The following is a 13085-nucleotide window of genomic DNA, read 5'->3' as shown; positions in this document are numbered from 1 at the left end:
CCTTCACAGGAGTAAAATGGTTCCATGATTCCCACTAGAGGAAAAGTAAACTTCCATAAACGCTCCAGAACAATTTCTCGTGAGGGGCAGAGATGCAAATATTAGAATTTCCTAAACAATACGAACAAAAGCAGAAAAAAGCATTTGAAATGACCCTGACCTAAATTTTCGCTCTGCACATTGCCAGAGTTTATGACTTAAAAGTCTTCACAACTTGACTGCAGAGTCAGTTTCCTTCAATTTCCCAATTTTTTTTACCCAAATATCTTTCACCACAGGCATAGGTTTTCCATTTCAAGCCCAAGTTTCTTTCTTTATTACTTGAACATTCCGTGTTCTCTTCTGCTGTCAGAAAACAAAGACCAGTGCGTGATAAAGGCTCTGGTACCTGCATTGTTTGTTAAACACCGGTGGCTGAATCCCTCTGTTCTCATTTCCTGCAGTCATGCAAAAAAAGAAATTATCCCAAGCAGTGTTAATTCCTGGCACACATGGAGCAGACCATTCCACAACCACCATGCACAGAGAAAGTCATACAACATCTACAGAACAGACACAATCCATTATTATTTCAGCTCCTTCAGCCATGCCACCACCTGGCATCTGCTTCAGACGAAATATTAACCACGTTGAGAAAGGGGAATTTCTTTCTGGGAAGCACCTAAGTTTAAATGGCTCCGTGGCTTCTTGGCATAGAATAGCTCCTTCCATAAAGTTCAGCACCAGTGAGAGACCCCACGGGAACTCTGGGTTACTTCTCTCTTCTAGAGCAAGTGATAGCTTAGAACCTAGAATAGAAAGCTTGTTAAAGACAGTGGTAACACAATAAACTAACAGCACTGTTTGTCACTGATTGTTTTCTTCTGGGATATTACACTTTAGGGTAAATATGACAAGCAGATCAATGTATCTTAAAATCTCAGTCTGTCAACAATGTATTTCTCCTCCCCTCCTCATACAATGTCAATATATCTCATTCTCCACACACTTCAAAAGTCAAACAACAACCTGAAGTTTTTATGTGATCACTTGGTTTCAATTTTCCTAGGAATTATTTGGTACAGACTGTGTAACATGACTGTGTACAACGTCTTGCATGGTAAAATACAGCTCTTAGACAGTAACATAACAAAAAAAATCCACTATTCCAGTCCCAACAGCTGTTATGCTTATTTGTAACAACGGGCACATTCTTCCTTCTTTTGCAATTCACACTGTCCAGTTTTGGATCACTGCAAGTTACATGTCAGGATCTTGGAATTTCCTGTGTAGTAATGAGTGCTGGCCCACTGAACAAGTTAATGGTGCTATCCAAGAGGGAAAAGCAAATAAAATATTAACCATTCTATAATGTCCTTGGGCATAACAATAAAGGGAATAATTGTAATTTATCTGGACATGAGGTAAGGAAGCATTCAGGAAGCAGCATTTACATGCTTTGAAGCTACTCCTCAGCAAACAACTGACCAGATCCATCCCCAACCCCCCAGACTCAGCTGACACTGAGGAGCCTCAGGAACCTCTTGCCCACGTTGTCATGTGCATTCCCAGGTCTGCAACTCCACATGCAAGTGTCAGGTCAGTACAAAGCAACTGTAATGTTTGCTGTTCAATTCAAGCCATTTGCTCCTATAAATATCCTTCAAATGTGCCAGGGAGTAAATCAGCCTCCTGTCAAAATCACTATGAGGTCTTGATACAAGCAACAAGCTGCCCATCTATTCCCACTATTTAACTTCATTACAATTTATCCACATCACCTAAATTTCCTCAGCTCAACTCCAAGTATCGGATTAAATCCACAGAAAAGTAACAGTTAAACATGGCACGAGAACATTTTGTATCAAGCAAAAGATTAGTTTTATTTCCAGGCATGAGAAATTTAAGGCCAGATTTCTCAAGAATACAATTCATTTGGGAAAAAAAAAAAAAAATTGCCATCAGCACGTGGTACCACTGCTTCTCCTCTCCTCACAGTTTATTGCACACATTTTTGTCCAGTGCAAACAGAACACGGGTGAACAGCACAATGACAGACAACCTAAGACTTGCAAACAGAAAGTGTTATTACAGATAAAATGAACAGGAAATGTGATTCCAGGACCCGTAAAAATAGAGATTTTCATCACATCTGGAGTTAACAGTCAAAAATTGACAGTACCAAAGAGGAGTATAAATTGCATTAGGCACACTGTTAAATGGTAGAGTAGGAAAAAATGCAGGACTTTGAAGAAGCCACTTGAAGAACATTAGAAAGGTTAAGGCATTACTGCAGGCTTCGCATCCAACAGCTACGGAAAGGGCACCTTTGGGTCAGTGAAGTTTTTCATCTCTTCTTCACCTGCAAAGCAAGAGGCAACTTCATTATTCCTTTCCATGGAGACAGTTTGCTAATTGAAGGCTTGGCTGTCAACCACAGCTATTTCCATTCCACAAATGCACTGAGCAATGGTCAAGAACTGGAGATAATTCATCTGTGTGGATGTTTTCTTGGCAGTTTCATTTCTGAAGTTACTGCAAGTAGTTTTAGTTACATTATAAGCTGGTAGAACAACTATTTCCCTCAAATGTTTTCACTGCTCTAACACCATCCAGTGAGCTGGATAACAGCCCTTCTTGGACTTGCACAAAGACAGCTCCTGCTCTGAGAACACAGACTGTGAATTCACGGAGTAAAGGAGAAAAGGCGGTGTTGGATCACAGTTTGGAAGAGTCCACAGCCCGGATTTACCACGGCTGCAGAGCTTTGTGTGCTCTTACACGCTGCCATCCAAGCTATTAACTTGGTGAAGTATCGAATGAATTACTCTAAAATCATCCCTTGGATGGGAGGGAGATTGCCTGAAAACACAGAGCAAACTTGTGTAATTTGGCACAGATCAATCAAGTCAGCATACGCAGAGCTCCTCAGCAGAACACGAGGAGCTCACTGGAGCATTTTCAGCTTGCTCAGTTGGTAAAGTAAAATGGGTTTGCTTAAATCATCCTTATTTTTAAGGATCTTTCCACTTTGGGAGTTAACACTTCATTCTCTTTGCATTTTCCATATTAATCCACCCAAACCTCAACTGAAAAGAACAGGAGGCAGAAACAAGTATAGTACATGTTCCTTGAATGCTGGAAAAGCACATCTCAAAATCCAGAAATAACTGGTTGCTACACTGATGGGAATCCATGCAGTGTCAGAGAGATATCCCAACTGTTATCAGATGGAATCTCGCTCACAGCTCCTGTCTAGTCAGAAACTCCACAGGAGCAAGGACAGGACACAGAGCACCTCCCTCAGCCCTGCAACAGCACTCAAACAAGACTGGAGTGCTGTGACCTGTGACAGCCCATTTCAAACAACAAAGAACAGATATTTGAGGATTATTATATGCTTTTACTTTTTTAAATAATTCTTTTTCAGGGACAAGAATCTTAATTTTATTTGGAAATCAAGCCAATGAAATCAGATGAAAGGTTAAAACAAACTCCTTCATGTAACACAACATGTGCTATGCAGGGCTTAAATGTTCCATTAGTAAGTTTAAAAATGACAGCTCCTCACAAATTCTGCAGTCATCTTCAAACACACAAGTTCCCTCTCTTCCTTGGTATGAATTTAACTCCAGTTCTCTGGAAAATGCTTCACCGAAATGGAGGGGGAAAGGCCTGATTCTGTTAGCAGGAGTCCAGAGGTTGTGTCTCACCTCCTGCCTGTCCTTGCTGGCTTCAACATGCAGACCATGAAGCCCAATTTTTATGTCCAGATAACTCCATTTCAGTTTCAGATCCCAGGCAACTGAATCATCCTATGGGATTCAGGGATCTGGGTGCCCATTACCAAAACATGCTGTTCTCTGTTTTAGCTAACTAATTATATGTTAGCACCCAAGCAGTGAAAATGCTCCGAGGAAATTCTGCTTGACTGACTTAGCTAATTACAGGCCTGGAGTTGAAACAGGGCCAAGTCTACCTTTAGCTTCTGCTTGGTGCTTAAAAGGAGCTACAGACACACACACAGGCTGCAGTCTGACAACATCCCAGTTCACAGGAAGCCTTCTCTGAAACGGGGGAGCAAATGCCCAGGACACTTCACAGAAAGCATTTAACAGAGCTGTAACATCAACTGTCACTGCCTGGCTACACTGAACCAAGACTGCGTTGTACAAGGACAAAAAAAACTGTGTTTAATTATTCAGTTACAAGCTAAAAACTATAATCGTGGGTGCTTGTTTCCACATTTCCTTCATTTGAACCTTCAATTCCAAACACTGCCCTCCTGGACAAGCCCAACAGCACCAAGGCACTTTCAGTACACCACTTTATTTTTGCTGGCCCTGTCAAAAAGCCCAGGAACTGCAAGAACCACATTCCAGCAGCACTGCCCAGACAGCAACCACCAGGCTCACCTGGGATTAAAGCTGCACACAGGCTGTCATTAAAAACAAAATAAACCATCAAGCTGTGAGCTCAGGGCTAGTGCAATGTATTGACAGGAGATAAAGAACGTTCTTTCTAATGGCAGTTCCCACTCCAACTTCCCAAATGAATGAAGGCAACTCTGTGTTGCCTTGGAAATCAGGGCAGGTCTTAGATGAAATGGTAGCAGGCTTGAGGAGAGGTTTAACAATTGGTAAAGATCAGGAAATCCACTTATGTTAGCTATTAAAAAACACCCCAGTCCAATTACTTTTTTTTTTTGGAAGAAATATTTTGTTCTCCTTATAAATCCCTGAACACAGCACCACATGACAGGATAGAAAGAAAAATACAGTCAATAAATAATTCAGTTCAAGCTTTTCACATATCCAGTCAAGACTAACATCCAAAATGTTTTGTTGCAGCCTACAGAAAGACAGATTTCTCCTACAAAAGAGCTGCAATAGTTTGAGCACACTGCTCACACTACTGCTCAATGTCTCCTGAAGCTTTAACACACCGAATATATCATTAAATCTGATCATACTCACCTAGTCAATGAACTGCAGCACAGCACAGACATCCTCAAGGCCAGTGATATCTAAGATACCAGATTGTTTCATTGCTTAACTGCGGCCCAAAGAGAGGGTTGAGTTGAGCCAGAATTGCAATCAGCCAACTGCAAGACAACCCCCCAAACCAACAGAGACAACATCAGCCAAATGACAGAGCTTGTGACAAAGGAAAGGTTGTCCAAAGCATGAGGACTATCAGAGAAGAAAAGGCTATTTCAGGAAGGTCTAGGATCAAATAAAAATTCTAGTCAAGCTCATACACAAGGACCAGCCACCAGCAATGAAGTTATGGCACCAAATCATTCTGTAACTGAAATAGATTGTCCTGTTCAATTGAAAGCAACACAAAACCACCTGATAGCATTTCCCTCATACTTCTCTTTTGACAGGAAAGTGCTTTAAGACACATGAGACTCAGGTATTTGGGGGCTCAGAAGATGGAAACATAAAAGAGACAGACCTTTTTTCAGTGCCTTTGAAGCCTCCTTTAAACAACAACCTCTGAGAAACATCCTCTCTCTCATTTGCTTTTCAGTGCATGACAACCTGCCCTTGCAGACGTGGTATATTTTTCAGAGACTGAATAAAAGTGAATTTAAACCCGGCACAGAGGTGAAGAAACAGGACCTGAAGCAAAAGGGTACCATGCTACAGGAACACCAAAAAAAACCCACAAAAAAACAACCCCTAAAGAACAACCCCAATATGATACAAACCCCAGATCATCAGCACAGCAGCCTTGTCACTGGAGCAGAGCACAAACTAACACTGCAGAAGCCATAGCCAGAACTGAGAACAAGAGGAATGTAGTTTGTGGAAAATATCCAGGAAAGCTAAACAGAAATAAATATTCCACTGTTAAAAGATATATTTGCTTTGTAAATGTTACAAGAGTCAGAAAAAGCAATGGATGCTTCCATGGATTTAAATCTATGTTAAATACTAACTATATAAACACATTTAGTGAACACACTGGCTCATCTGTCTGCTATTTCTAGAATGCTTTGTAAGGAGGAGAAAAAGCAGAGCAGCTTTGTAATGGGAGCTGCCACAAATGCATCAGAGTGCTTAGGCAGTCATGGAAAATTCCACACAAACCTTGATGCTCTGACCAGCAAACCAAGTGCAGGTCGGCTGCAAAACGCCTGGAACAGCCACGGGCGAAAGATGCGGGTCAGACTTAAAGAAAACACATCAATCCTCTTAAAATTTCCCAATATTTCTTTGTAATGCCTCTTTCAGTTTTGCACGGGGTAGAACTCCAGCTAAAACAAGGAGCTGAGCCTGCAGCAGTCACACAAACCTTGGAACACGTAGCAGGCTCTACAAAGGAATTAAAACATCAGCAAGGCATCGCTGAGAGCAGCCAACAACCTTTAGGTTGACACATTTCTACTTTGCTGTCCAAAGCAGTGACAACAGTGTATTTTGAGAGCATATTAATCATGGTGTTAAATCTACTTAAGGGAAAAGCACATCAGCTCTTGAAATTATTACGGAATTTCTTTCGTGAGGGTTAATTTTCAGATCCGACAGACAGATCCAAAGGTGCCAGAGCACTGTGCCATCTGCCTCCAGCATCCTGAAGTAACACAAGTGGGAGGAGGGTAGAACACTAAAAGCCTGTTAAAGCACATTATTCCTTTTGTCACTGCAGAGCAGGAAGGAACTCCATGCACGAATCTCTCACCTCTCGCTGCTTCCCAAGCTCAGGCCCAGCACGGCTGGGAATTAAATGAGCTGGGAGCACAGTCAGAATCTCAACCTATGTAACCAGGCTTTGGGAAAAGCAGTGTGGAGTTTTCAAAAGGCATTTGTTGGGGCCATGCTGGATACCCGAGCTCTGAGCCAGGGTGGCATTAGGGCAGCAGCACATTCCTCCTCCCTGCTCTGTGAGGGCTGAGGAATTTAAAGCAGTTGTTAGGCTACGACTGCCTTGCATTCAAGGTAAGTCATGAAAAAGCTTTTCCCATGTTTTGCTTAAGTGATGCTGCTTTATACAATAATCCAGCGTGACACCACCAAACAAGATGCAGCATTCAGAGTAAAGCAAACCTCTGTATCCAAGATGCAATGTTCCAGAGTTGCTAAATGCAGGTATGGCATTCGAGCCACCCACTGGTCCTCAAATTCTACCAGATCCCACTTAGAACAGTTACTGTTAATTACCCAGCTCAGACAAGGAAATTAAAGTCCCTTCTGTTGTACCAGAAAGATTTTTAAAAAGGTCTTCCCACCACAACTGCCATCTGTCTGTGCTTGTGTTACAAATTAAGGCCCTGCTATCTCTGCTTAAATGTCAATTTAGGCATCCATATTTTAATCCTGTTAGAATCAGTAGCAAATAATATGATTTTCCAAGCACCCTGTCCTCTGTTAGGACATGATGGCACTGTTCAGGAACTGCTTTGTGCAAAGCAAAATAGATTTATACTCTGGCAGAACCTCAAAATATGGTGTAACCTCTACTTTCTGCAGCAGTATCTCCTTAGACTTTGCCTTATATTTTATGAGGTTCCTGGGAATGGTTTATTCTTCAAAAGGCTGCTGGATACAGGATCTGTACACAAATTAGGCACCTACTCATGCAAATATCTTCCATAGAACAACCAAATGAATCCCATGTAATCAATAAGGTTATTCAAAATTATCACTGCTAAATCTAAATACAGAAGGAACAGCTTTAAGTTGAAATGTGACTGACTTCAGTCCAGTGAAAATCAATTTGTCAATCAAGTTGTATTTAATGAAGACAGGAAATTGTTTTTTCCCTATTTTCAACTGGAAAGGTAACTCATAGGTATGAAAGCAGGTCTAGCAGAGACTAAACAGCTCTACAGAGGAGCACAGAACAGCAGCAGCCACCTGCTAAGGACACACCAATACCTGGGACAGCAGAAATGATTTTAATCCTAACATATCCAACAAAGAACCCTCAGACACTATTCTTTGGGCTTCCTTCAAGACTGGTATGAAAAATTAGTCTCCTTCGTTAATCACCCAAAAATAAGGTCTGAAATGTTTTCAATGCCTCCTCCCCCAAAAGGAGAAGGATACAAGAACAAACTTCCATATGTTTGGATAAAACAGAGGAAAAAAGGTTGGACCAGATCTTCCGAGGTCCTTTCCAACCAGGGCTGTTCTACAATTTTATACAGAATAAATGAACAAATAAAAAAAGAAAGACTGTGTGATGAGGCAAGTTCTATCTTGGAACATGAGGAGAAAAATCTGCTTTTTGTTGCATTCTGGCAAGCAGACACTACAAATGCAATGTATGTGGTTGGGTACAATTACTGATGGTTGAAAACATCCTAAGATTTTGCTGCTTCTCTTTTTTCAATGTATAACTGCAAAAAGCCAAAGGAAATTCAGAAAACAAGTTAGAGCCCACAAAACTACCCCCAGGACATGCAAGAGCAGATTATAAAACATGTTAATGACAACAGGGTTTATAACGGGTCTGTTTAGACAAAAGATCAACTAAACTTACAAATGAAGTACCACTTTACATTTGATGAATTCCCAGAAGTCAGCCAAAAGTTAAGAAATTCTACAACAAATACATTTAATATAACAACACAGAGGATGCTGCAGATGCCACATGGCCTCTACTTCAAGAAAAACTGACTTTCAAACAATAAAGACACCAAACCCTAAGCTTCAAGGAGTTTAGAAGAGTGGGACATTATTTCTGTAGAAAAAACCCAAGCAAGAACTTTAAATTTAAACAAAACCAAAATGAAGCTCAACCCTCCTCCTAATTAAAAAACACCCAACTCTCGGTAACATAAATGCAGCAAGCCAGTAAAAAAATCACCAAAAAAGCTGCCCTTTCTTAGCCAAACATTTGGGACCTATTATGAGACTGCACTGCTACACACTTCATGTGCAGGGCAAGGAGACCTTCATAGCACTGAGATTCCCAAATTTCCATCCCAAATTCAAGCTGCTTGCACTGCAAAGCTCTTCTCAAATTTCTATATCCACTCGGCAAAACTTTAATTTAATAACTTCCACGATACAAAACAGAACCAAGTTTGCTGGACTTTTACAGTTAAGCAAGAGTGAATTCTTAGGAGTTCACATATCAAATACTCAGAATAGAAATAAATTTTTGGAAGTATAAACCTGTATTAACCCTGAATATCACATTACTAACCTAAACCAAGCCTGTTTAAGCTGTACCACAGTCTAACCCAACAGGCCTCTCCTGGAACACGTCAACACTGAGATGCATTTCTCTAAATATTCGTATTCAATTCCTTTGATTAGCATAACTAATGCCTAAATCGTTCAAGAAAGGACAAATACTACTCAGGTCCAAATGGAACTCTAAACAGCAATTTTTATTACAAGTTGACCCTTAAGATCAAACCAGATTTTTACCACTTTACTCTCCATAACAAATTCTTTCAAAGTTATTTCTTCGCAGCACTTTTTTTTTTTACAAGATCAGTCTCTACAGTCTTTAAAAAGAGAGAGAAAAATACAAGCAAGCTTTGTCTTGCAGCCTCCAGCTACAGCTGGCTTGAATCCTGATAAAAACCATTATATGAAGAGCTCTTAACAAGTCACTTTGTTATTGCTACTAAATCTCCTACAGAAAGGAGGCAGCCTCAAAATATACTGTGCATTTAAACAGAAATAATCTTAATATATCAAAGTCTCACTAAAAAAACCACCATGCAGAAGTTTTTCCACCCACCACTCTACCAGATTTTGAGAATGTATTCAAAGAATCTTAAAGAAAACGGTTCAGTGGGCTAGAATTAGAATTAACTCAGATTAAATGTAAAGTAGAAAGGAAGAAGGCAAAAAAAGTCTAAGAAGCAGGAAAATCTTAGAGCTGACCAACTATCATTATACTTGTGAGCAAATGAGGCAGTGAACTGGAGAGGAGGAATAGCAAGTCCACGCAGAGGACAGCTCACAGTGATGTGTCAGAGTATAAGAGGAATTCAGGTTCCTTTTAATTCAGTATTTTCCAACGGGAAAACGTTTTCCTCAGCACACTGAAGGTCTTTAGAACTCAGAATTTTAAGAGCTGTCAAAGAATACCACATCTAAATCTCTGTGACACATTCAAAAAGCTTCTAACTGTTCTGAGGCTATAAAAAAGGAACTTGTGATTGCAACAGCAGTGGGCCTTGCTTAAGAGGCAGGACATTGTTTGTACTTACAACAGGTAGCAGCAAACAGCACAGGTCACCAGCATTGTGTTGATAACACTGCCAAGAGGAAGGAGAAACAGCTGATCAGGTGTGGTGTTGTGACTGACCACAAGATACACAGGGAAAAAACCCCCACAGCAAACAAGAACAAGTTTAACTTTGATCATATGAAAGATGACTCAACATGAATGTTCTGGCTTCTTCCAGCTGAGTAAACTGCAGAGGCTCAGATCTGCAGGACTGACACAGCTCTGCCAAACAGTTCACAGCTGTATTTAACAAAATCACTGGGAACAGGAGCAAAATCTGGTGCAGTGTCCTTCACATAAGTGAACCACTGAGGCTGGATGCACACAATAAACACTTTCCCCATTTTCAGAATTCTACTCAAAGAAAGCTTTAGTGTCAAATTATCACTTTTAATTTTATGTAATGAATGAGGGGTTTACAAACGGAATACAGAATAACATCTCAAACAAGCCACGTGAAATCAGCTGTACTGTAAGATTGTCCTCTCTTGGTGAAACACAGCCGTGTCAGAAACCACAAGGAAGCTGAAAAGAAGGAAGAACCAAGCTCTTGAAACTGAAAATGGTAAAGCTGCAGCTACACACATACAGATGGGCTTGAAATGGGAGGAGAAGAAATGAGATTTTCTATCAGGCATCTCTGCAGCTTGTGGAACTCAGTGGCAAAGTGGAGTGGTTTTTTTCTTTTTAAATTACAAAAAGGCATTTCCTTCTATGTATTTCCTCCCCCAACTGTGTAACAAAACCTCATGGTAGGGCAACAAGAATAACATCCAATATTTTTCATCTACCAATACACATCCACTTTGTCAACTTCCAAAGGAATGCTACAAAGCCAGCAATCAAGCTTTAGCAGCTCTTCCAGGGAGTCCCACAGCCGCTGACTGGGAGTTTGAACCTAAGCAATGTGAATTCTTAGGGCAGTTAAAAGTTTGCACTAACTTATTTTGTTAGGAGAAGAACAAGCCTATTCAGGAACAGGCTTTGCAGAGAGGATTTTTGGGTATTTTTCTCAAGAAGATGAGAGGTGAACAGACTACCAGGTAGTGCTGTAGCACAGCAATGCACTACTCATACTTGTTAAACAATCACATTTTGGAATAATGACAGGACATCTCTTGGTGACCCACAGAATTCCCACACTTCCATGCCTGGAAGCCGTATTTCCAAGCTATTTCTGAGGACAGGCAAGTTTCCAGGCATAAAACACCCATTATGTTTGAAAGTGAGGCAGGAAATATCAGAGCTTGAGGAATATTAAGGGTTTAGATAAAGAACTGAGAGAAAAGACAGTTGGTACCTGAGGAGTAGAGGGAGTGTCAGAGAGAGGAAGAGAGATTAAGAAGCCATTATCTCCTAGAGAAAAGAGAAAGACAAAAACTTGTCTGCTTTTTAATCTGAGCAGCCACAACCACTGCAGGAAAAATCTCTGCTTAGAAGCCCTGCTGTTGTCCTCAGCCACAAGGGCACCAGCACACATCTAACCCAGAACTGAGATCCACCACAGCAACCTTTCCAGTCTCACCCAGTGTGAAACCAGAGGATGGTGGAGTAAATTGGGAAAGGTCAAGTAAGGAAAGAAAGAGGAAGTTGTTGCTCTTGACAATGAGCCACCTTGACACAGGACGTTCTGTCCGCAGAGGTTTCACAGAATGGTTTGGGTTGGAAAAGACCTTAAACCTCATCTCGTTCCACCCTTTGCCATAGGCAGGGACATCTTCCACTAGCCCAGGTGGCTCCAAACCCCGTCCAACCTGGCCCTGGACACTGCCAGGGATCCAGGGGCAGCCACAGCTTCTCTGGGCACCCCGTGCCAGGGCCGCAGGGGAAACCCAAACCCGTGAGGGGTTCCGGAGGCGCGGGGACACCGCCCGGCTCCGGCAGCCCCAGGCGCGGCTGCTCCGCTGCACCTCGGCCGGGCCCAGGCCCGTCCGCGCTGCGCCAGCGCTGCGCCGGGAGCCCGCGGGGCTGCGGCGGCCCCGGGCTCGGCGCTGCGGGGCCTCGGCGGCGGGGCCGGGCAACCTCGGGGCGCCTCAGGGCTCCGGGGCCGCTTCCGCCGGGGCCTCCCCCCACACCCGCGGGGGACGGAAGGGAAGGTGCCCGGTGCCCGCCGCTCCCCGGTCACTCACCCGCGGTTCGGCCCCTTGGGTACAAGCCAGGGCAGGACGCCGCCGACCACCCCCCAGAACACGCTCATGACGATGATGGGCACCGCGAGGCCGCCGTACGCCATGGCCGCGCTCTGAGGGGCCCGGGGGGCGGTGCTCGCTGCCACGCCCCGCCCGGCGCCCGCCAATCGGCGCCCGCCACGTCACCGCGGCCGGCGGGAGCGCGCGCGCGGCGGGAGCGGAGGGGCCGCGGGAGCGCGCGGTGCACGTGCAATGGGATCGGGGATGCGCGGTGGGGTCGGGGATGTGCCGTGGGATCGGGGAGGTGCCGTGGGATCGGGGATGCGCGGTGGGATCGGGGATGTGCGGTTGGGTCGGGGATGTGCCGTGGGATCGGGGATGCGCGGTGGGATCGGGGATGTGCGGTTGGGTCGGGGATGTGCCGTGGGATCGGGGATGTGCCGTGGGATCGGGGATGTGCGGTTGGGTCGGGGATGTGCCGTGGGATCGGGGATGTGCGGTTGGGTCGGGGATGTGCCGTGGGATCGGGGCTGTGCGGTGGGACCGGGGATCTGCCGTGGGATCGGGGCTGCGGGGTGCGCTGGGACCGCCCGCCGGGCCCAAACAGGCTGCCGCGTAAGAGGACACGGAGCTCCTGCCGGGTAAGGGCTGGCTCTGAGCTCCTCAGGAAATTGCGACGCAGGACACGCTCCCACAAAGCAGCTCCGCACCAGCCCCGCAGCTGGAAAGGTCCCGGTGATGAACGAGTCCCATGGACTGCCTCAAACCGGCTCA

At 43.9% G+C, this 13085-nt stretch overlaps 1 protein-coding gene across 1 annotated transcript; it reads right to left on the bottom strand.

Annotated features, from left to right (window-relative positions):
• Window positions 1-1836: 1836 nt before the first annotated feature.
• Window positions 1837-12452, bottom strand: ATP6V0E1 (ATPase H+ transporting V0 subunit e1). The gene is made up of 4 exons (XM_069028774.1): window positions 12312-12452; window positions 10163-10210; window positions 4956-5083; window positions 1837-2341 (listed from the first exon to the last, which is right to left on the bottom strand). Exons 1-3 carry the CDS (start codon window positions 12413-12415, stop codon window positions 4990-4992), a joined length of 246 nt encoding a protein of 81 aa, XP_068884875.1. The 5' UTR covers window positions 12416-12452; the 3' UTR covers window positions 1837-2341; window positions 4956-4989.
• Window positions 12453-13085: the final 633 nt, after the last annotated feature.

The sequence above is a fragment of the Aphelocoma coerulescens genome, chromosome 13 (genome assembly GCF_041296385.1).
Source record: "Aphelocoma coerulescens isolate FSJ_1873_10779 chromosome 13, UR_Acoe_1.0, whole genome shotgun sequence".
Lineage (NCBI taxonomy): Eukaryota > Metazoa > Chordata > Aves > Passeriformes > Corvidae > Aphelocoma > Aphelocoma coerulescens.
Note: the sequence above shows the minus strand (reverse complement) of the source record. Positions and strands in the feature narration are given on the sequence as shown.